General features: G+C 35.3%; 1 protein-coding gene and 1 long non-coding RNA gene across 7 annotated transcripts in view; one reads left to right on the top strand and one right to left on the bottom strand.

The window, feature by feature from the left end:
- Positions 1–4,189, bottom strand: part of LOC130684420 (uncharacterized) — a 65,316-nt gene extending 61,127 nt beyond the window's left edge. Inside the window, exons 1-2 of the long non-coding RNA XR_008998702.1 lie at positions 3,632–4,189; positions 2,702–2,758 (exon numbers count right to left, since the gene is read on the bottom strand). This is a non-coding gene — a long non-coding RNA (uncharacterized LOC130684420). The remainder of the gene's footprint in view (positions 1–2,701; positions 2,759–3,631) is intronic.
- Positions 1–25,683, top strand: part of TUSC3 (tumor suppressor candidate 3) — a 193,907-nt gene that overhangs the window by 141,478 nt on the left and 26,746 nt on the right. For 4 of the 6 annotated variants that reach the window (XM_036894311.2, XM_057505147.1, XM_036894312.2 and 1 more), the window contains exon 7: positions 21,611–21,674. The exons of the other annotated variants lie outside the window; for them this stretch is intronic. In XM_036894311.2, the coding sequence (XP_036750206.1) occupies positions 21,611–21,674 (64 nt within the window). The remainder of the gene's footprint in view (positions 1–21,610; positions 21,675–25,683) is intronic. 6 annotated transcript variants of the gene reach the window in all.

The following is a 25,683-nucleotide window of genomic DNA, read 5'->3' as shown; positions in this document are numbered from 1 at the left end:
AGAAAATGTTGTTTCTCAAGAACTGCTTTCTGTTTTGACGCTTTCCCCAGGAAATGGCAGATTTCTCATAGCATAGGATCTAACAAAGACATTGTTAGGTATTAAAATACTGGTTCCTAAGTAAGCTAATTAAGAAAGTACACTTCAGACTTTCTTCATGACTTTGCCCCTAACAGTCAAACAGATGTCAGTCTTAATGTGAATACTTCAAAGGGGTTTGAAATGTCAACAGAAGCTTCCATTCTGAAATCCTGCTGGCAGGAATTTCAGATATGAAACTATAAAACATACATGAAGATAATACTACCATGTATGTTTTATAGTGTAGCCTACCTATTTCGTATTGTTTATATTAAAATATGGTCTGTAATTCAAGATAGATATTACTACAATGATAATTAATACAAATATTAATAAGTCCTTAAAAGTCATAATTATGCCTTTTGAACTCTTGATTATGCAAACAAAGGATCATGAACATCTTCTTAACTGTCCAACAATTTCAACATTTTAGGAAACTCAAGTACTTCTCAAGACGCATATATGAAGCTACTTTATTCTACTCTGTATTCCACTGCTTTGTGCTTTAAAATTGGGGACGTTGTAGGTGAACTCATGAAACTAATTCAGCCATCCAGAGCAACATTGAAACAGTGATAACTAGAAAAATGCTAGTTTTGATTATTGAGCTTATGAATTATAAATCATTTGCTGACTGTAAAATAAGTGTATTTCTTGAGTTTTGGACTCCCTATTTTTTCTGAATACAGGTTTTGTTTTCTTTTTGAGTCATTATGTCCCTCAAAGCTGTGGCACCATTGTTTAGTATTGTATTAAAAGTGCCAAACCAACCTAATTTTATGTATAAGATTCTTTTCTTTGAGATTGAGCTACTTTCATAAGTGCCTACAAAGAGTAATTGAAGTAGGCAACAAGCTAAAGTAAATGCATATACAGCTGACAAATGCTTTTGCCAAGCTATTCTCAAAAGCTTTAAATTTACATTTTAAAAATCTGAAATTGAAGTCTCTGGGCTTTTGTTTCCTATTGTGAACTTTGAACTTCTGCTATGAGTACCATATGACAGTATTGGATACAATATAAACATTTGTAAGTTGAATGGCTAATGTTATTTTTTTAAACCCTATTTTAGATTTTTTCAGCAAATAATTTTAAGCATCTATTATATCAAGCACCACTAAATACTGGAAACCAGAGAACAAAATAAGTTTTTTTCTCTTGATGTGCTCCCAGATCCACAGGGGGAAATAAGGTCTAAACAGACACCAATCACACAGCTCCCTGGGTTGAGCAGGAGGCTGAATATGGCTCTGTGGGAGCAGAGACGCAGTGATGCTTCCTGCTGGAATCAGTCTCCAGGAGATGAGGAAGGGGAAAGAGAAATTCAAGAGCCAAGATCATTAAGAAGGATTTTGACAATTGAATAACTAGGTGTATTAATTTTTTAGAGCTGCCGTAACAAAGGGCCACAAACTGGGTAGCTTTCTAAAACAACGGAACTTTGTTCTCTCTCAGTTCAGGAGGCCCAGGTCTAACACCAAGATGTTAGCAGAATTGGCGCCTTTCACAGGTTCTGAGAGAAAAGCCATCCCACGCCTCTCTTCACCTTGGTGATTCCCAGCAGTCCTTGGCATAGCGTGACTGTGGATGCATCTCTGCCTTCACCTACTGCTGCACCTGCTCTGAGTTTGTCTCTTACAAGGATACTCTCCTTGGGTTTAGGGCCCACCCGAATCCGCTATGATCTCGGCCCTAATTACATCTGCAGAGACCCTATTAGCAAATAAGGTCACACTGAATTTCAGGGTGGACATGAGCTTTGGGGGACACTATTCAACACCCCACGACTGGGCAAAGTAGAATAAAGCAAAGAAAATGCTTAAAGGCACAGAAGTATGAAAAGTTACTGGGAGGCTCAGGGTAAGGAATGTAAATAGAGTAAATTCAGTACTGTTGGAGTGATGCTGAGGAAGCTCGCTGGGCACCGATTTGGAAAAGCCCTGTGTGCCAAGCTAACATGTTCAGGCTGTCTTCTGGAGGCGCCTGGCTGCCAGAAGCCTGTCAGCCTTTGAGTTACCTGGGCAGATTTGTATTTTAGGAAAGTGACACACAAAACTGTTGGGAGACCTTGGCAACAGATGAGGGGTGCCCGAATAAAACGGATGAGGGGTGACTCTAGAGTGGTAATTATTGAACTGTGTATGTGGTAAAATGAGCAGAATTCAGAGAGGCTTGAGATGATTTTGAGGTTGGTTTGGGAGGCAAGCTGATAATGTGTGCCGACTAAGATTTTTGGTGGGGGAAGAAAGATATAACATTGAATTTTTAGGTAGAAAATTGAGTTGGACAATAAACAGTTACTTCAAAACACTTTCTGTCTAGCATTATCTTATGTACTTTACAGATTAATATGCACAATCATGGTCCTGTTTCAACTGTTGGCAAACATTTGCACTGGCTTACAAAAAAAAAAGAAAAAGGTAAAGCAGAAAACAAATCAGTGTATATGCAAGTATAAACTTAGTGGTTCTGACTTCGAAATACTTCAGAGTTTCAGATTAGAAAAACTATTAAGAATAGAGCACTGTGAAGCTTCATTGAGAAAGTGGTAGTTAGATTTAAGTCATACTCGTCAGTTCAAAAGACGATAGAAAGTACTCCAACTGACAGGTGAGCATACCTTAGAATGGAAGACAGCACTCAAAATGGTGTGAGTTATACAGGAAACACAGCCTGACTAGAAAAGAGAGGGCAGCCAAAGTTAGAGCATATTAAATTTGGAAAGATACATTGCAGTCAAGATCATCTATATTGGAAGGTCAGGTAGGCAGATTGGTTAACCTGCATAGCTGATGGGTTACCACTGGTTAACAAGAGAGTTTTCTTTTAGTAATATTAACTTGGCAGCAAGTTTGGGGTGAGAGGGAAAGATATACCATTGAATTTTTAGGTAGAGAACTGGGTTGAACAAGGAATCAACAGGTATTTAGGAACACTGCCTGTCTAGCATTATCCACACAATACAAATCAGTCTTAAGCAAGTATAACCGTAGTGGTTCTGCCTTATAAATACTTCAGAGTATCTTATTAGAGGGAAGAACACCAATCCAGAAGCTTTGGCCCAATCCAAGTAGGAGATGACAACCAGCAAGCACTACTGGAGAAGACGGATTTTGCCTATTTTGGCTACTTTCACATTTCCCAGTTCTCCTTTGGCTTATTGAATTAGATCTGGTTGATTCATCTTTCTGCATTTTTAAATACCTTCTGCATTTTGTTTCCATTCTGCCTGACCCACTGTCCCCATCAATGTTGCTCCAGGCAAAACTCTTGTGAGCCATCTAAATACACTGTATCTAAGGGCACAGGAAAAGACTGAGCCCTGTGAAAAGGTAGATGATGATGAACGACCTCTAATGCATTAGAAGCTTTACATGTTACCTCCTGCAGCCAGTACAGTACCTTTAGGTGAAGTAGCCACTCTCATCCCCAGTTGCAAGTGAGGCAGCTGGACTCAGAGACGACAACTCAGCGTGATCCAAGTAGCGTGGCAGGGGACCCAGACGTAAGTGCACGGCCGGGCTTCAAAGTCACTAACGGAATGACTCACCTGCATCCTTCTCTGGCTGCAGCCCGTAACCTTCTGGCTTCCAGATTCAGCTTCCGGACGTGAGGTGCAATCCCGTCATCTCCTTACCATTCAGAAGTCTTCAGTGATGATTTTAGGCCTATAAAATTAAAATTGGGTATTGTTACGTCTCCCTTTTATCAAAAGCCCTCCACAGGTAGTGACAACCTACAGTGCCATCCTCATCACTGACCACTTCCTTCCTGGGCCCAGCAGGGCTCCGTCCACCCTTTGCCTGCCTTGGCGCTCCCCCAGCCTGCCCTTTCTGGAGAGGCTCATTTTCTTCTGTCTGTTGGAATTTTACTTTAGTTTTATCTAGTTCTGATAGTATCTTCCGAGAAACCTTGTTCACTTCTCCATTCTTCTGCTTGCTTTATAGTGCTTGGATTGCTACTCCTTATGCCTCTTCATTTTTGTTTGTTTTGTACACTTACTTAAACTAGATGATAGGCTTCTTGAAGCCACAAACTATGACTTTCTAACTTTTGTGTTACCTAGTATAGGGCCTACCTTTTTAAAACTAGATAAAAATAAAAAGCGAAAATAAGTGAGTCCTCATTCTGTATCTGCTTGCTGGACAACTGGAGCAGAAGGCTTTAAAACAGCACATTCATCGAATGGCCCAGAAGTGCCTGTGGCAGGAAAGGGCATTGCTGAGATAATGAAGAAATTACTTTGGGACCTTCCCACAGTGTTTTTCTAGTTCTGTTCTGCAGATAGGCTGCACAAACCCCCAGGGTACTTAATAAAATGCAAATCCCAGAAAATGAGATCCATAATTGTATCTTTGTAGCAAAATTACACATATTTAGGCAAATGCACAAGTCATAAGTGTGTAGCTTAATTTTCATGAAGAAAACACACCTATGTAAATAGCACCAGAACATGAAATGAAATGTAACCTGCATTCCAGAAGCCACTCCACACCCCGCTGCCCTAACTAATCCACCAACTCAAACCACCCCTCAAGGGTTTTCTCAGTTTTATGTACAATAAATTTAAGGGCTTCTGCTCTGAATCAAGGCTTGCTCCTCCTAATGCAGACATAACAAAATTATTCCTGAAACTACTACCACCTTCTTCTCCATCCCATTATCTCCCCCCCTGACCAGCCTTCTTCTTTGCAATAAAAAAGTCAAGAGAATGTTCTGAAGAATTCTTCCAAGCTTCTCCTCAGTGTTGAGATCCTTAAGCTCACTGATTACATTCTGGGGTGATCTCTCCCTTCTCTTGTAGGATTCCAGAATTAGTCCATTAGGCTTAGAAACTTCTGCCTTTTTTTTCTCAAACATTATTTGGAAGATTGAGAGAATAAACATCATTTCAAAGTTGCTGTACCATTGGTAATGCATTTTACTTTTTCTAAATCAAAAGCTCAACTCAGAAAAGAGGTTACTAGGCTTTAGAGGGGGGTGAAAGTTATATAGATATATATTTAAGTCACTTTACGTTATTTTTGGAATTTCTGTAGTTTAACATCATCTTCAGATAAGTTTGCCATTGAACTGTGCAGGCCTGTTTTACTAAGTGAATTAAGGCTGTTCACAGTGTTCTCTGAGTTATTTAGTTTGCTCAAGAAAATGTCTTTTAGTGAACAATAGTGCCTTGATTGTTTGTATTCATCAGGATAATGCTAATTGCCAATATATTTTATCTGTTTACTGAAGTAAGCTTTCCACTTGGGAAATTTTAGTTGACAATTAGAGTTACTCTACTGTTTAAGAATCTTATTTAAGACACTGTTCCCCTCCCCTCAATTTGATAGTCAGGTTTTTATGGTTTTTGGAACTGAAAGGAGATCATAAACAAGAAACTAACTTTATGAATAAATGTTACTGTGATTTGTTAAAGGAAAATATCGCAGTTAGCCACCATATGATATATTAATTCCAATTAAGTAGGATAAATTATAATTGCTCAGCCCTTCATTTTCAAGAGCAAAGAAACCTCATTAAGTTGATTTGCACAGTTTCTGCAAATGATGTTACATTTTTTATTTCTTAGCGTTGAACATTATAATCTGTGTCATTTATACTCTTTTTGTAAAATGTCATAGAAAACAGTCACATAGTAACTTTGAAAACTAAGATTAGAGAATTAAACGACTGTTGAAGGTTAGCTAAATCATTTTCTGTCTTCAGACTTGATAAACTTTTTATTTCCCTTTGATCAGACACCCATGCTGTTGACTGTTAGGACACTGGCTTCCATGTTTCTCTTTAAACTGTAACCTACCTACCCATTCCACTTACCTGTTCCTTTGGAAACTAGTACTCGGAATCTCATCAAAACCTGTGACAATTCCAAAACCAAGATCTCAAGCCTGAAAGTACTATCACTGAATTCAGTTTCTTCTCTTATTCCTGCTTATTCTGATCTTCATTTCTTATCCATTTTCTTAGCTCTTTCCTATTTTCCTATTCTGTCACCCTCTTTTAAGGGACGTAACTGGTCTCCCAAGGACAGTAAGATCAACCTTTCTTCAGAATCTCTATCCTCTTTCTTTTTCCAACCGTATCTTCCATGCTCATACCCATTCCTGTTAAGCTCTACAGTCTACCTAGCTGCTGCTTATAAAATTTTGTGGAAAATTAAGTTTTGATTTAATGTGTTCTGCTGTGTTTATTCTGAAGATTCTCAATACTTCACCTCTATCCTAGCCTTCACATTGATTAGATGACCTTATTTTCTATGTGACACACCAAAAGATTTGTCTGTGCCCACCAAGTGACTTAATTTCCTGGTCACGTAGTCTGGCTCCTGTATCCTTCAGTTCATTGAAAATCATGCCCACTAAGGCCACCAGGTATTCCATTTTGTTAAATCAGATGACCATTTAAGTCATTTTTAAAATTTGTTACGTCCCTAGCATTGGTAACCAATTCTTATTTTTCTAGAATATTATAAGCTAATTGTTGGTAAGAGTTAATATCTTTGCCTTCCTTTAAAAGAAATGTTGAGCCCCACATAATCCGCAAATACTTTATTGTAAACATTGTAAAAGAGTCAAATAATACAGACCTATATGCAAAAATATATACAAGCCTCCTTTTGTTCTTCTTTCAATTTGTAAAAATTTGTTCCACAGGTAACAATGGTTTACAGTTTTGTGTCGATCTTTCTAACTGTTTTTCTGTGCTTTTCCAAATGTATGCACGTATAAGTTTACGTGTTTGTAAACATGTAAAATTAATAAAATAAACTGGAGGAGATACTTGGAAACAATATATCCAATAAGGGGTTGATATCCAAAATTTGTAAAGAACTCATATAATAAAAAACAATCTGATTAAAAATGGGCAGAGGACCTGAAGAGACATTTTTCCAAGGAAGGCGTACTATGAACAAATGAATGCAAAGGTGTTCAACATCACTAATCAAAGAAATGCAAATCAAAACCACAATGAGATACCACCTCACACAGCCAGATTGGTTAATATGGAAAAGGCAAGAAATAACAACAACTGTTGGTGAGGATGTGGGGAAGAGGTAACCATCTTACACTGTTGGTGGGAATGTAAATTGGTACAGACACTGTGGAAAGCAGTATGGAGGTTCCTAAAAATCAAAAAATAGAGATACCTTTTAACCTAGCAATTCTTGGGTATTTATTGGAAGAAGAAATTTGCAAAAATATATGTACCTTTATTATATTTCAGTATTATTTACAATAGCCAAGATATAGAAACAAGCAAAGTATTCAATAGATGAATAAAGAAGATGTGGTACATATATACAGTGGAATATTGCTCAGCCATCAAAAAGAATGAAATTTTGCCATTTGCAACAAAAAATATAGAGAATAGAGATTTATTTTGTTTTAAAATTTTCATTTTTGAAATCCAAGTTTATAGAAGTTATGCCATCATTTAAAGATAGAAGAACAAATAGTGCTCATAACTTCTTTCAGGTCATAAAGTGTTTTAAGTACCTCAGATGTCAGTGTTAAAATATAGACACATTTTTAGTTATATGTGATAAAATGTAACTGTTGGAAATGCTTATTAGAGAGAGAGACTTTGATAGCAACATGGTTCTGATATAATTATACTGATAGAAAGTTGCAAGCTATGTTAAAGCATCTGGTATTAATCCAAGCAGATATTTCAATAATGAATAAATTCCTAGGTTATATTTCTTTCTTAGCATGAATGGTAAATATACTACAGTTTCTTGTTCTCTACCAGCTATTTTAGGGTTTCTATTTATTTAGTTTCATTAAGAATCATTAAAAAAACATTTCAAGTTTTTTCAACAGGGTTCTGTTTTAGAAAAAAAATGCTTCCTGAATATAAATGAAAAACTCATAGAAGTAGTTTACTACAGATACAGTAGACTCATTTGTTTCTGCTATATTTTCCAAATAATATTTCTTTGAAAATATGCCTTTCTTTTGTATTGACCTGTAATTTTATATAACTTCAAAAATGCAAAGACCTTAAATCTATAATGTGAGTTTTGACTGTGCTTAAATATTCTAATGGAAAATTTATTAATGCCCTTTTTTCCCTGTGGGGCATTTCTGACTAAGGACAAATCTGAGGGATTTTTTTATGAATTAGCCAGGTTTTTTTTTTTAAAGCCATATTAAAAAAGAGGTTGCTCTTAGTCTTTAATAAGGTATATACTTACAGTGTCACACTCTCAGTGGGTGACGATAAATTCTGAACTTGATATTTGTAAGCTAATGTAAGATATTTTTAATCTATGAAGAAAACGCTAATGTTTTAAAAATTACCAATTTATGTGTAAAAAATGGATTCAGTGCATATAAGTACTCCCTCATAATACAGTAGTACACAAACATATTTGTAATGCATTCATTACTAATGATGATTTTTTTGAATTATATGCTTATAGTACATACTAACGACCACTTATTGTTAAAATTCATTGGTATACATAAAAAGAAAAGAAATCCTACTGTTTGTAACAATATGGATGGATCTAGAGGGCAGCTCAGTGAAATAAGCCAGGCAGAGAAAGACTAATACCAAATGACTTCACTTATTTGTGGAGTATAACAATGAAGCAAAACTGAAGGAACAGAACAGCAGCGGACTCACAGACTCCAGGAAGGGACTGGTGGTTACCAAAGGGGAGGAGTTAGGGAGGGAGGTGGGGAGGGAGGGAGAAGGGGACTAAGGGGCACTGTAATTCGCAGTCACAATATAGGGCAGTGCGGCACAGAGAAGGCAAGTGATGAATCTATAGCATCTTACTACACTGATGGGCAGTGACTGCAGTGGGGGGTGGGGGGGCACTTGATAATATGGGTGAATGTTGAAACCATTGTGTTGTTAATGTGAAACCATCATAAGATTCTATATCAATGATACTTCAATTACAAAAATGGAAAAAATACTCCTTGGCATAAAGTTGCTTACTAAATAAAATTACTTAGTGAGCTCAATATAAATCTGGGAAGAGTAATCTCTGGTTTTATTAATTTTAAATAAATACATAGTTCTTTAAATCATCACTCTTTTCCTCTAAGATTTACACATATAATTTCCTTGGTTTAACTCTTATTCATGCCATTCTGAGGAATTTAACTTCAATGTTAGTTTCATTTGAGAAGTTTTAAAAAATAAAGAATTTTTAATAGATATTCTTTTTTTAATTTCAATCCCTGAATTACTCTAAATATACATATTTTTACAATCAATTTACATTTTACTTTAGGGTTTAAATGCATTTTATATCAGAATTGTTTTAAAACATGTTTAAGCAAGTATTTAAAGCCTGTTCTCTTTTTTAAAGTAACATAAATGTGTTCTTTTGTATTCTGTATATTGTTTTCCTGAAACAGATTGGATTCTGAACTTAAAACTCTCATGAAAGTTCTGTTCCTTCAATTTCAGTCTATGGTAACTTCCCCTTTTATTTTATTCTAAAAGTCGTTGAACACATACATAAACCAAGAGTCAAAATTATAATGTCTTTATTAAATACCACACAACTTAGTATCTACTTTTATTAGTTTATGAACTCTTTAGTCATGTAGCAATTTTCTCAATGAGAAAAACACTATTATTATCCCCATTTAAAAAGGAGGCAACTCAAGGATTCAAATCTTGGCATACTATATGTACAGTGTTAAGCACATCAAATCCTGGCATGTTAAATGTACAGTGTTAAGCACAGTGCCCTCATTTTTTTTCTCTTGTCTACCAGTGATAGGATACCTGTGCACATACACTATATTTCCTTTTGAACAAAACACCATGTAATATAGTTTCTTGTTTTCTTAATTTTGTGGAGTACAATATCTCTAACTCTTTGGTACTAAATAGATATTTGGATTGATGACTTACTGATTCAAAGATGTTTGACTTATATTGCCAAGAGCTTTGAATGGCCTCTAAGCAATTTTAAATATTTTAAGATTTGTGAGCAATAGACTGATGAAAGTGGTGATTTTTGGAAGACTTAACTAGAAGTGTGAGATTGGAGGTTAAGATTAGATCCCAAAATCCAAGCACGATACGATAAGCAGTCAGACAGAATCAGTTGTATCACATTGACAGAAAATGGCAAATACAGAAGAACAAGTGTTCACTGGCTTTATGATGAATGTAGGCAGAAATGTCAAAGCTGAACTGAGATCATTAGAAGAATCGTTGTGTTATTGACAGAAGCTCGGAAGTCTGGCCAAGATAAATTAGTCTGTGTGGAGAATATTAATACGTATTGGAAAAATCTTAGAATGTGAGGATGTTCAAGTGGGATATTCAAGTGGATATATCCAGTTAATAGTTACTCCCTAAGATGTGAGATTACAGGCCTGAGAAGGGCTCTTTCATACAGAAAAACTTTAGAACTAAAGAATCATCAAAAGAAAAGATGTAAAAAGAGAAAACATTCATGGACAAATAATGTAACATAGCTCTTTTATAATTAAGATGTTAGTTACCATTTTATGACCTATTTTACTACACATGAATATATACCTCAATACGTAGATTTTTATTTTAAATCCATGTAACCCCAGTTGAATATAAATGCTCTATATTTGTATTACTATAGATATGTACCAAGAATTTGGACTTTAACTAAATTTTTACTACATTTTCTATCAGCTATAAAGGTGTAATCTCCTTTTGCATAAAAACACAAAGGAAAGAAATGCTATTGTTCTTCCTTTAAAATGTAAGCAGACTGGACTTGCCATTGGCCTTCTTTAAACTTCCTGTGTCCCTCTGCTGTGTGCATTGGTGACCTCTCTGGTTGCTGCTTTTGTCCCCACTCCCTGATAGTCTATTCTTAGCATATATGATATTATTCTTCTGCTACAAAACTTCCTATTGTGGCTTCTCATGTGACCCAGAGTAAAATCTAAGTTCTCAACAACACACTGACCTCACCGAGTAGGGATATCTGCTCTGTTCACTGTTTTACCTCAAGTGCATAGAAATATACCTGTCACATGTCAGACATTCATAAATACTGGCGGGATAAACAACAATAGCTAACAATGAAGGCTTACTTTCTGTCATGCTTTCCTACAAGCTTTAAATCATTATAACCTTGTTTTAAGATTAGGAAAGTTAAGCATCGGTGGGTTACATAAGGTGCCTAGTCCTTCAACAGCTGCAATTCAAACACTGCAGCCTGGTTTGGAACCAGAGCTCCCAGCCTTTGGAACTTGGTACTTCAACTGCGTTTGGTGCTGAAAGTTTTTATAGTAGAACCTGAAGTTGTATGTCAGCCTGTTACATACAGAATTCTTCGCATATATGCGGATTCACATCACTAGTAAACCAACTGAATATAAAGATGAATGTTGTTAATTTGCAGCCTTCAAATAGTAAGCCTAAAGAAATAGAAAACTACATCAAGAATCTAATGTCTCATTTGGCAGATTAGCAGATTCAGCCAGTAACGTCCATCATCACTTAAGCCCACCCTGCAGGCCTGCAAAGCCACGGTACTATCATCTGTTATATGGCTCTGACATCAGAATCCTTACCAGTGGCATTCTCATTTCTTAGATGGGGCTCATTCTTCATAGCATTGCACTTTATTTCACATCAAATGTCACGGTCAAGTCTGTGATACCAAAGATTTAGAGGCAGTGACTTCCCAGACTTGCTCATCAGAATGCAGCGGTCCTGGGCACACAGAGAAAATGGTTGACCCTGGACTTCTAAAGCAGTTGGCATTGGGCAAACATTAGAGAAAGCATCGTTAAGACAATATGAGAGAAGTTTCACGGATACAAACTAAAGCTATCTGAAGAACTAGACTAGGAAAACTGAAAGAGCAGATACTCCAGCCTGATGTAATGGGACTCCGACTCAGCAGTATTTGGCTCACATGCCAGTCAGTGAGGTGGGGACAAGAATACATACAAAGTCTAACAATCAGAGGATCACCGAACAGATATGGTGAAAGGTTCCTTACTAAGCAGTAATTGCCTGTCATCATCCATGTGAATACGCTTAGAATTTCTATCAAAGAATTATTGTCACGTGAGTACTAAGAACAGAGATGTGGACATCCATTTTTAAAGATACATCAAAAAAATAAGAAAAATTTAGAGATGGACTATGCTTCAAAAGACAGAGATGCTTGTTTATTTTCTGTTTCAATATGTTTTACAGATTTTGCTTGTTAATAACATCTTTTCTATCACCTAATAGTTCCATAAGTAACAAAAAATTATTTGTACCAGGAAAATGAGTTACAGAGAGGTTAAATGGCTTTCTTGGGGGAAACCAATTCAATTTATTTGCAAAGCTAGAATAGGGCACAGGGAAACTGTTCCTAATATGTTTCTTCAGTTAATCACAGGTGCAAAATATTTGGTGATATGAAATGAGTTCTGTTCTTTTTTAATACAGAACGATGGAAATTTTAGTTGTTTTCTTGTTCTTGCATTTTGGGTTACACTTATAATAATGACATGAGAATATTGAACTTCCCTAATGGTTGTTTTTCAAGAATAAAAAAGAAACACACATTTTGATTATATTATACTTGTCACGTATGCCTGATTTGACAGCCACCAAAGCTTTTGTATTGTAGATTTACATATTCAACATATTTCACATTAAAAGCAATTCAGCTGGATTTTTAAATGCTGGAGAATATAACAAATAACTTTGCACTTTGAACTTTTTATTGCTTTAGTTACAAAAGAAAAGTTTATGAGCGTGATTATGCTATGCATGTCAAGTTTTCTTTTGTTACTAAATAAAATGAAAATACAAGTCTAGAAATCTATTATCAACAAAATATTAATTACTAAAATTACTTAGAAGGTGAGCCACAGAACCTTTTAAATTTGTGCTGTATACTTATTATGTTATCATATTTTATTCTTCCAACGTTTTGAAAGTACGGTAGATGTTTTTTTTTAATCTCATTGGTCATAGTATCCATTTTGCTCAAAAAATAAAAAGTGCTTGTCCAAACATAATTTATCCCCATTAGCTGTCTCACTAGTGTCTGGGCTTTTTGTGGTGTCTTGACTAGGGTTATTTTGCAATATCCTAGGAATTTTCCAGCCCTGCGTCCTGTGTTCTTGTTGGCTTACCTTTCTAAGGAGGGACAGTTGTAAGGAACTATGTCGGCATATTCTGTTTATGCTTTATGTAATATTGACTGGCATTGTTTTGTTCTGTTTTGTTAGTCCTGACCTACAACACATACCTAGAATATATGAACTACCAGGCTCACTGGCACTGTAAAGCAGGTAAAGCTCGCGGGGAGAGAGCTTTCTCCACTTACTCTCAGGGCTGACAGACGTGGAGAAGGGTTTGAGACCAAGCACCTGGTCCCAGCCAGGGGCCACAGTTAGCCACAGACTGCCCCCGGCTCCACGTCCCTGGTTAGGAGCTGCTAACCCCTCCCCTGGTTCTTTCATTTCCGGTATGCCCCGTTCCTACCATGTGTTTTGTAGCAGTCTAGAAAATCTCTGAGGATACTGGGCAATATTTGAAATTTGAGTCTTAAGACATAAGCTGTGATCCTATTTGTCGCTCACCTGCCTGATAAATAGTATGTGGTTTCTTCTGTGTCTTGGGCCCAATTTACAGCCAACATTGTTTTTATAAGCTTGAATCCATGGTGCTTCATATTACTACATTTGAAATAGCAATTATTTTATTGTTTTTTAAAAAAATCTCATACTGTTTCCTCTGAATATGTAGCAATTCTTTAATTATAAAAAAAAAACTTCATATTAATAAGGTGTTTTCTGTGAATACGTAGCCTTTCTGACAGCTTTTATAGGATTATACTTTCCCCTTTTGCCATACAGCCTCTTTCAAAATGTAGGTGTAGAAATTCTTTTCAGTTCATGAACAGTGCAAATTTCTGGTCCTACTGCAGACCTATTATAGTAGAATCTCCATATATGGGGTTGGAACATATGTTTTTTTAAGAAATACTCCAGGTAAATCTCATGCACACACATTTTTGAGAATCACTGAGTTGTCAACCTTTTTGATCTTCAAAAAAGAAATTATATAGTGGGTCTTGGGCCCGTGGAAGTTTCAACACTCCACAACTGGTCATGCAGTAAATTCAACTGGAATAGGGCTAAAAAAATGGCCTAAAATTTCAGTTAACAAGAGACCAATGGCTTAGTGCTAACAGCCGGCAGAGTATGTTGACTGGCAACCAATCAGATTTATCACTGTTTTCATGAATAATTTTTATTTCATGTCTATTATGGACATTTTTTAGCTTAAGCCAAATAGTAAATAAAGTAGTTAGGAATTTCATGCACCAGATATATGTAGCCTCTGGGAAAAATCAAACACAGTGGCATCCTTTGCCTCCTGGATGTAGATAATACCCATTTACATCTCTTCTTTCCCACAAACCCAGAAGGACTGGGCCGAGTTGCTGTATGATCTCTGTTACACCCGCCATGTGGTGTAGCAGCCTAGCCAAACCAGTGCTGCCTCAGAGAAGTGGATGTAGGTTGATAAATAAAAAGAAGAACCTTAAGGAAAGGGCTAGAAATGTGTGACTATCGAGAAAGAGAGAAATCTTTTATTAGAGTGTCGAAGTGGTAAGTATGTTGGGATTTCACCTTTGTTTTGTGCAGTCACAGTGGTGACCCAGGATCCCTCCCATGCCGTTAACCAACCTCACAGAAGCCAACCTGCCCACCTGCCTTCTCCCGTTTTGTTTTTATGCAAGACGTAATTAATTGGTCCCATCTTAAGCAGGATTATAATACCATGTAATGGGAAGATGGCTGGATGCCTCTTAGTATTTCTATTAATTTTAACACTGCAGTAGATAGTGTATCTTAACTGTTCAAAAGAATCCTTTCCCAGATACATTAGTATTCCCAGAAAGAAACTAAAAAGGAAATAAAGATTATTTCATTTTAGTATTCTGGGTACCTTAGCACACAAAGGAGACTCAGAACTAGGGTGTCATTACTAAAATCCTAACTTACATATTTTGAACCACTAAATTATTTCTTCAAAGTACATAGTAAAGAAAAATGTGATTGATTCCATTATACACAAAAAATGGATCCCGCATTTTTATATAGGTTTTGACCAGGAAAGTAATGGCTTTTCTACTCAGAACTCTTAAACAGCCAAAATTAATTTCAGAGACAGATAATTTAAAAACAGTAAGGCAACTGTTTTAGAAGTACTATCAAATACAAGATTTTCATACCATAGTCTTCTTTGTTGATAAATTACCACATTTCCTTTTTTGTTTTTTTCTTTTTGGCTATTGCAAAGAAAAGTGATAATGTGCTTTTGTGATTATCACTTAAAAGATTTTCTTACATTTCAAGTGTCTAGGGTCCTTGTCCTGGGAGGTAGTACATGAGGAACTGAAAAAGTTTTATTAGAGGATTCACACAGGTAGTTTGTTGTGATGTGTGCAAGAACGTGGAAAGAAAATGGGCAGAAAGAAAATGTACACGTCATTTCACACTGATTTGAGTCAAACTACATGGAAAGATTGGAGAGAAAGAATTCATGTAGACGGCAAAAGTAATCACGGCAGCGTGTCCTCTGACTGTTGACAAGTTCTTGGTTCATTTTGCAATCATGTATTTTAATGGAAAGAAGGAACCAACAGTGCTTTTGTGGATTTGACCTTGAACTGAGACAGACTGTCCTGTCATTTGGGTTAACACCCAACAATATCAAATCTTAGTCTCATTCATTTGCCATTTTCTTGTCATTAATGATTCTTTTGAAATAACTTACTTTATATAATGATTAAAAATCAAAACCACTTCCATCTTTCTGGGATCGGTTTAAACACACTTAATTTTTTGGTTTTTCTTTTTTTTTTTCTAAAATGGAATTTATATCAAAGCAGATAGAGGCAATATATATTTTATTGATGAAATAAATATATTGATGAATAAAGGAGAAATAAAAACTAACTTGAATCCTATATGTTATTGTCCTCAAAAGAGGTATTTCCTGGTTTATATATATTACTGAACAACTTTTCGTACTCTGCTTATGTTACCTTTGTTTTGTGCAGTAACAGTGGTGACCCAGGATACTTCCTTGCCATTAACCAACCAGTGGGGTTTGGTTTTGCTCCAAAGCCCATTTAACTGACACAGTGTTTCATTAAACAGGTTGGTTGTTCATGTCTTGCTTTTACTCCAAGGCTGAAAATTTTCACACCAGCTTGGTATCTTAGAGACTGGAAGTATAAAAAAGTTACTCACTGCTGGGAGAATTGAACTCAGACCTAATCCACTGTTAATTGATTAACAGTAGACATAAACCAATAGACACTATCCTCATCTGTGAGCCATGTGACTAAGATGGAGTAAAATCTCAGTTCATCTGAATCTTAATTGTAATAATGAGAGGATAACATTTATTGACTGTTGACGCGGTTTTACACCTGATGTTAAATATTTTACATCAGTATCTAATTCATTTCTCACATTTTGCTTTTTCCATTATATAGTGGGGCAGATTTAGATTTAGAGTAATTTTGTGTTACAAACTCAAGCATTTTGATTGAAATCCATTTTATAAACTATTTTACCACCCAGTTTTATTGATACAATCTATTTCAGTGTCTTTATTTTACAGATTAGGAAACTAAGACCCAAATAATTGAACCAACGAAGATTAACAACTAGTTTCTTAAACTGAATGGATATTATCAGCACTAGAAACCAAGACTCCTGGTTCCAAGTTCAGTGCTTTCTGTTACAGTAGCTGCCTTCTCAGACCACAGCCTGTTTACTGACACTGGTCATTTTTATTTTCAGAACGTTAAGTGTATCAAAGGACCTCTTAATGCTTACTTACTACCAATTTTAAAGTAGTAATGACAAAACAGAGCATAGTAACTGATATCATCTTGCCAGGAGTTTAGGAAAAAGTTAAATGGAATGAGGTTTCTTTCATTTACTGACATATATTTTATTTACCTTATTTCCATTTCCTTTTCTGATACTTTTATGTGAGAAGTATTACTAATTTTTATTTTGAAGTATGTTACTTGAAATGAAGATATTTGTATATATTTATATTATGCTATGCAAACTTCAACTCATCTAATTTTTCTTCTAAAAAAATTAGCCTTTCAGTAAGTCATGCTAATAAACTTTATGATAAAGTAATTTTTATGAACCAGTCTTTTCATTTTATTTTTGTTCATGTGCTCTATGAAATATTCAGTAGGCTGGACAGTGAAGAGCATTTATACTAATGGTTTGTCAGAATATTTGTGTCTGTGGGAAAAATATGTATATATCCAATATCAAAGATGATGCAGGTTTTCTTCCTGATTGATCATCTGATCTTCAAATGCATTGTGCTTACAAATACAAGCTAAATATATAATTTAGGCTAAAATGACCATTAGTTAATATTTCTTTTATGAACATCATTCTAAAGCTGCAAAGGAATTAAATATTTCTTCTCTCAAAGGATTTTCAAACTACATCATCAGTTCAATGCAGATTTTTAAGACCAGCTTAAAATCATGGGCCTTAGTTCAGTGTTTAAGTCACTGCCTTAGGTGGCCCCATAAATGAAAGATACCTCTCTAATACCGATGCTCAGGGCCCTGAAATGCCCATTTGTCTATTGTTCTTGTGTTTGCTCTTACAGCTTCCAGTATGTGCCAATCATCTCTCTGTTGCACTTTGGTACACAAAATGTGTTCTCATAGTTTGAATGTGTAAGCTGTGAGAGCACTGTGTTTTTTTGTTTTTTGTTTTTTAATTTATTTTCTGTTTTGTTATGCTGGGTCCCCATTGCCTAAATCAGTGCCTGGTACAAAATAATTACTCAATAAAAATTTGTCGATGAATTCCAACTCATTCAACCCTGAAGTCTTTTGGAGTATATGGTCTTAAACTGAATTTGAAAGATGGACAAAAAAAGTCAAATGTGAGTACAGGTTCCTGAATATCATCTTTTTAAAACATAATTTCAACACACTAAATTCACCTGTGAAAACAAAATCAATTTCTGATAGGTATTGAAGCATGCCCATCTAATATTTAGAATATACAAACTGGAATAGAGTTTAAAATGATATAATCCTTAATTATTCTTTATTATTTACTATAGAAAAAGCCAAGTGCTGTACTAATTTTTTAACATGGCATTATCTTACTGGATTTTTAGGACCATATTTTGAAGACTTTTCCTAATCCTATGAAAGACAAAAGATCACTGAAGTTAAGTAATTTGTTCAGGATAACAGAGCTGGCAGCTAGCAGAAGCAGGACTGTCCCCCAGCCTTCACTTCATACTGCCCCATGTATATGGGAACTAAGCCACGGGTTTTACAGATGAGTTACAGTGGATAATGAGTCTCCAGGGACCCAGTGTGGGCTTGTGACCTGCTGTGCTTTTCCCTGATGGAGGTCTGTGGATTCCTTGGTGCTGCAGCTGGAAGCAGAGAACAGATAGCATGATATATTTCTCTCACCCTTGGAGGAAGAACTGAAGGACTCCGAGTGAAGTAATGATGGAATCTGATTAGTTTAAACAGGATGAATGTGACTGACAAACTGTAGGACAGAGGCAGGGAGAACAAAGGAGGCCATTGCAATAATGCAGGCAAGAGATGATGCCGGCTTGGACCAGACAGTAAGTCTTGGACCTTATCCTAAGGCTCCTTGGCTAATGCTTCCTGGAAGCAGTAGAAAGTGCTTGAGTTCACAGTGGACTTTGAAAGTGGAGCCAACAGTGTTTTCAGAATGACTGGAGATGGGTGAAGGGAGGGAGGGAGGGAGGACAGAAGAAGGGACACAGATGATTCCAAGGTTTTGGCCTAAACAACTTGAAAAAATTAAGTTGATCTTTCTAGGATAGAAAGGGAGGCATATCGAAAGTTTGGTTTTGACCATTTAAAGTTTTAGACTTCCATGTAGAGTCTATTCATAAAGACTGTTAACCTTGCCAAGTGGATATATATATATCAAACCAATATTCAAGTCTGAAGAGTGGGTTGGAGATATATATGTGGGAATCATCAGTATAGAAATAGTAAAGTCCTGAGATTATATGAGAACACCTGGGAAGACTGAGAATAGAGAATTGGGCTCAAGTATACAGAGCTCTGAGATATTGCAGAATTTAGTTAGGATTATGGTGGGAATATCCTAGGGGCCTGAGGAGGAAGTAGAGCCAGTGAAGAGAATCAAGAGTGAAATCCTAGAGGTCAAGTGAAAAAAATACTACAAACAAGGAGAGTGACCATATGTAGCACATTCTTCAGATCAGTCAGATCTAGACCAAGAGACGACCACAGGATCTGAAATGTGGGAGTCCACTGCCGACGGTGACCAGAGAAGGTTCTACTGCTTAGACAGAAAAGTTCTGAAACTACTCACCTTGAAAAATCTAAAGTTCTTGCTTCTTTAAATTGTGATTCTAATTATATTTAATTATGTGATTGCCAGATACAGCTCTTACAAAATGCTTCGCTAGATTATCTCCCTGTCTTTTGATAAGTTATTATAATGAGATGGAAAAGGCATGGACCTTGAAGGTCATCAGACCCAGGTTTCAGTCCAAAATTCTACCAGTTACTAGTTATACAACCTTAAGTTAGTTAATTTCTCTAAATCTTGGTTCCCTCATTTGAAATATGACCTGATAGTGGTTGTTTGGAAGATACAATGGGATAACACCTATGATGCATCCAGTCAAACACCCCACAAATAACAAGGTAGTATAATGAGTAAGAGCTCAGGATCTGAAATAAAGCTGATCTAATTTCAAATCCGTGTTTGCATAATTAGAAGTGAAAAGTTGGGTGACTTTCTTCACCTCCCTTAAGCCTCAGTTACCTTACCTATGAAATGGCTGTAATAAAAATGCCTACCCTGTAAGACTATTAGTATTACATAGGATATTGCATATAAAACTTTGAAAGTGTCTAACTAAAATGAGTGCTCGATAAACGGTAGGAATTATTATTAACACTTGGTATCGTTGTATTTGTTATTAATCTTCCTGTCATACATGAACAAAACGTTTGTTTCTTAATTCTGAGGGTCTTAGTTTCTAATCATAATTGATGTCAAGCACAGTTTGTATTTGTTTTTGTTTTGCTACCTGTGTTTCTCATAATTTCACTATTGCCATTTATTAATAATGCTTAAAACCTTAAATGATTAGCTAGCAGCTACATTATAAGCTATAAACTTGTACCCACATAGGGACATTTAAATGAAAGAGTCAGGAGACAACATGTGGATAGGATTCCTCACAATGTTCCTGTAATGGGAGTGAACCACAAATGACTAACTTTTCGCCAGTTTGCTTGAAGCTATGCTTAAAAAACACATGCAGACACACGGTTGGCAGCTATGCTATGAATTACTGAGAAATTAGAGATGGAAACCAAGACAGTTTGATCAGAATATAAAGAAGAGCCTTGATATGAAAATACCAAGACAGTTTATGACAAAGCACAGAAGATTTAATATACTTCAAAAAGATCATAGGAATCATCTGATTCAGTTACTAATTTTATAGATGAGGGATAGTGAACTTTTGAGATTTGGTGACATGTCCAGTGTTTAAGTCCAAGAAGTGATTTTCTGACTCGAGATAAATGCTCTTTCCATTAAAGCACATGTGTTTTTATCCATTCTATTTTAAAAAATAGAGGAAAATTTTGAGAGGACCAAAGTGGTCCTTTCAAATGATACAGTTACGCTTCATATGTGATATGAAGACCACCGATTGAGGACACTGATTTATATTGTAGGTGGCCTTTTTTCCCCAAAACATTTTTTATAAACAGAAACCTGGAAAAGAACTTCTATTTAAAGCAACTGTATAGCAACTAATTTCCATAAAAGAAATTAACAACAGAAATACTGTGGGAATCATTTCTTAGAAGCAAAATATCCTAGATGGAGATTTGGTTCAGATTTTCTAAAACTGACTGGTATCAACTAATATAGTTCTTATTACATATAGAAAACTATACATTTCCTCAGTTGGGTAAAAATAGTTTTAATAACTGTATTTTGAAAAAAGTCTATTTAATGCCTTAATGAAATGAATGTATTTATAAGCTATCTCCTTATTTTAAAAACTTTGATAATATGGAAAAATGATTTAACATTTAATTGATAGGTCATTTTGGATTTATTTTAAATGGTGAAGAATCAGCAAGCTTAGTTGCACTAATTTGCATCTTACATCTTGCAGTAATTGTGAAGAATCATTACACTATGTGTATGTGTTTGTGGGAAATCTCTTAAGTTACATTGTTTACTCTTGATATTGTTATTTTCTACAGTTTGCAGAGTATCATCAGCCAAGACTTTCATTTCTTACTCCAGTTAACTGATAACTATTCAAAAGAACTATAAATAGGACCCTAATTAGTGGTATTTCCAATGTTTGTCTTAATGGCACAAGACTACACAGCACAAAACAAACAGCTACAACAAAAAAACCTACCCCAAACTCTCCATTCCCCAGATTGTAATTTTTGCCTCTTTGTCTTGTTTTATAGAGCTACATTCATGGAAGCAGCCAGGCACAATTCGTGGCAGAGTCACACATTATTCTGGTACTAAGTATCCTTTCAAATATGATGGATTGAAAAGGACAAACCAAAGCTGCATGCTATTGATGCTTTTCCTGACAGTAAATAACAAGCCTTTAAAAAACATTAAACTTAAACTTTACTATATGATTAATTTTTAAATTCCTATGCTAATTATTTCCTATTACAATATAATTTGGTTTTTATTCTCAATCATTAATGGACTATAATTTCTCTTTTACTGACTATTCAATTTCAAAGTATTAGCTTTTGCTTCACATTGATTATCTCTGGTTTGAGTTTTTTGTGACCTTGTATGATTTTCCCCTACATGATGTTAATGGGGAGAAAAAAATGTCCTATATTATGTATAAACTATATATATATAATTATATATACATATATTATGTATAAATATAAAAGTATAGAATATGAAAACCAGATAAAAGAATGTCTTAGTATTGGTCCCTTATTGGAAGTCAGAAGAGAGATTTTGGGTAGTTAAACATCTCTTTTTAGAACCTACAGGGCTAAGTGTTCTGTGTCAGATAATCCCATGCAGTTTATGGTTAGGAGATACAAGGTTAAAGACGACTGTAGCTGGACAGGAAAGAGGTAAGGATCAAGAATCTAATTGAAAAGACATTCAATATTCTTAGAATAAAGTTACTTTTTGGGCAGAATGCATTTTGGGGATCACTGATGTTTCCATAGCGTTGTGAAAATGTTCAAAGGTTAAATTTAGCATCGAACAAACATATTGAGCTATTAGCAGGATTTAAAGTGCACCGATAGTATCTTTTGTAAAATTTTATTACTTCCCTGATAACTGAGATTCATATTCAAATGAAGCAATGTGGACCAAGTTTTCCAGTATTTAAGGGATCTTAGAATTCATCTAAGGCCAAAACTTCATTTTATAGGTAGAAAAATTAAAATCCACAAAATTTAATAGACTTGCCTTAGGTTAGAGGAAGAACTAGGATTAGAATTCACTTTTTCATTGTCTGTTAAGTTTTATATGTAGTATTTTACTATGTTCTGTAACATAGGAGTTCATGAGTAAATGTCACCAGTCATGCCGCCTTTAAGTTTTCATTTTTAATCTGGATGGAAAAGACTTACCTTTTTAATACCATTAGTTCCTGTATTTCATTACCTTATTATAAACAGTACATTCTTTAATCCTCCAGCAGATATGTATTTACCACCTTCAGTTTATTCAAGTAATCTTGAGTACTTTGCACACTGTGTTCTGGACAATACATCAGGTGCTGGTACAAACTGAGCCTTCCAGTAACGACAGTGGGGGAAAAACGTGGAACGTGCTTAAAGCACTTCCAGTTCTCAACGAGCTCACAACTGCCTCACTTGTAAGCTCAGGATTAGCAAACTAACCACGTGGCATTCCTGTGTGGCATAGATGAGACAGCACCCACTAAAGGCTGTTGAGTTGGTTTTCTTCCTTCCTATATTCCCATGTTTCTTGCTCAAGACTGTTGGTCCCAGATAGCATGTACAAATACTTATGGGTTGATTCTTTAACATTCAGTCAGAAAAACAAAAACAGGACTATGTTTGTTTGTTTTAAATTGGAATTGGAATTCTAAAAGTTACATTAGGAACACAGTAAATGTCTTAATTTTTCTAGAGAAAGACTCACTGAACCCACCCAAGCATGTGTAATTCACAAGATAATAAAGACACCTCTTAAAGGTTTGAAATTGGAAATAAAGCTTGAAAAAGCAGTGTAAGACCCCATCTATATTGCAGAACCAAACACTGTCCTTCTGGAACTCACTGCGCAGCACTGACCATCTTCCCTTCTGTACAGTTCTCGTCATTCTTATCCCTTCCACTCTCGACTCTGCACTTACTTGGGGGGCATATGTGGATTTGTGAATATCTATAGCCCATTCCTTCATTGCATTTGTTTAGTTGCTCATGTGATTTAGGGCTTCAAAATTAAGAAGTTACAATGATGAATATGTTTGCTCTAGTTTGTCTCTTATTTTGTAATTGGCAATATCTATATTTGAGTAAACATTCTCAAGTTTTGTGATCTTGATCAGTAACTACCAGGTTTTTGTTTTCCATCTTTAATATGGTAAGAGATTAATACTTGCTGCACGTTATAGGGGTCTAGCTGACAAAATGAAATAGTCTGTGCAAGAATATATATAGGATCATCCCCACCTCCTTATTAAAAAAGAAGGACAAGGCCATATTTACTCTTAATTTATCTTTTCATTATGTAAATGCATTTATAAAGCAAAATATATTTGTATTAAAAGCACAGTGGTAAGAAAACAAAGAATTTTTTGCAGGTAACTTTTTAGTTCTAACTTATTGGTATATTGTAGGGGCTTTTTTTCCTCCTCTTTCAGTCCATGATATATCATTTTAGCAGTCTACTTTATTCAGAGCAGTTAGTCTGTTAAACACATCACAAGTATCTAGCAAAAGAGTAAAGAGCTGTGAGGAGACCATCGTGTATGGCAGGAGTTCCCTGAGGTCTCATTTCACGGCTCACTGTTATCAAACCAAGATTTAGGATGCAGAGGAATTTGACAAGCAGTATGAAGTCGTCCATATAGATTTTTAACAGTAATACACAAAAGAAAAGTTTCTTGTTCCTTTTATGCTACCAGAATTATTTATTGCTTTATTTCTCCTATGATTTTTATTTTATAGGCAACTGTCAAAAAAAAATTTCTTTTAAAGTAGTGGGCTCATTAAAATTATCAGTAAAGTTGAAAAGTAGTCATTATATAATAATTTCTGATTTTACTTTCTCTTAGCAGAGTCTTCTCATTTTTTTAAACTTATGTAATTTTTTTTTTAATTTGCTTGTGTATTTTTTTTCCCTTTGTGCAAAAAAAAAAATGTATATTCCAGATGGTTACTTTTTTGTTTATCTGTAGAGAACATTTCTGCCTTTTGGTTTTCTCCTCCTAATTTAGTAAGCCAGATCATTAGATGCAGTTGTTGTACACAGAATGTTCTTGATGAAAACCTAAGAACAGATGGATGGTTTGATGTCATAGGTTACAGACTCATATTTATTAATAAGATTTTTCTCCCTATTAGTTGTGTTTGCTTTGTCAGTACCTTAGAGGGGCACAATCCTAGCAGTCTATGAGAGACAGCTAAAAGGAGTAAGAAATATTATGGCCTTTTACTGTGGAATATGGTAACTGTCTATGAATAACTCATATGATCCTTTATATTTTTCCCAGTAACAATTCTTTTTTTCATTTTATTTCTCATTCTGTTATATGTTTCAACACCTAATGTAACTATAAAGTATTTGCTGTCTACTGCTAGAAAACAGAAGGTTGACTGAAAGAAAATAATTGTAATCCAGTGTGACAAATGCTATAACCAGTGCTTGGAAGCAGCAAGACAGGATGGAGCAATTTGATGCCTAGAGAACTTGAACTGTCTTTTCACCTGGTTTTGATACATAGGAAAGGACTTTCCCAGACAGAGAATGAGCAAGGGAGAATATTCCAGAAGAAGGTGCAACAGATGTAAACACATAAAAAGAGGGAGAATACACACAAATTGTGAAGAGGAGATTGATGAGTGGTTACTTTAGCTGGATAATGAAAATCTTCTCAAATACATTGCTAGGAAATTTGAACCTTATCTGAAATCACCAACATACGGTCTATGTGTGCTATTGGTACAGGACACACAAGTTCTAGGATTGGCTTTACTGTCCACTCTAAACTCTGACCTGTCCTTTAATTCTCCATGTCCTTGAAGTTCTGGGGTCTGAAGAAGATGATGTGAGATAAACATCAGTTGCAAGTGAAAGTGCTGATATAAAAGGCAAAGGTTATACTAGCAATAACAATAATTTTAAATATTTTAAATACATATTCTTATAAAGATCACACTTTTCCTATAAGAAAACAGTTCTTTCCCACTTATTATGAAAGAGTATGATTTTACTTTGCATTTATTTTCAATCTGATAGAGAACACATTTCTTGTATTTTCATGTTACATCCAAGAAGAAATGTATTATAGAAG

This window comes from Manis pentadactyla, chromosome 7, assembly GCF_030020395.1.
Source record: "Manis pentadactyla isolate mManPen7 chromosome 7, mManPen7.hap1, whole genome shotgun sequence".
Taxonomy (NCBI): domain Eukaryota; kingdom Metazoa; phylum Chordata; class Mammalia; order Pholidota; family Manidae; genus Manis; species Manis pentadactyla.
Note: the sequence above shows the minus strand (reverse complement) of the source record. Positions and strands in the feature narration are given on the sequence as shown.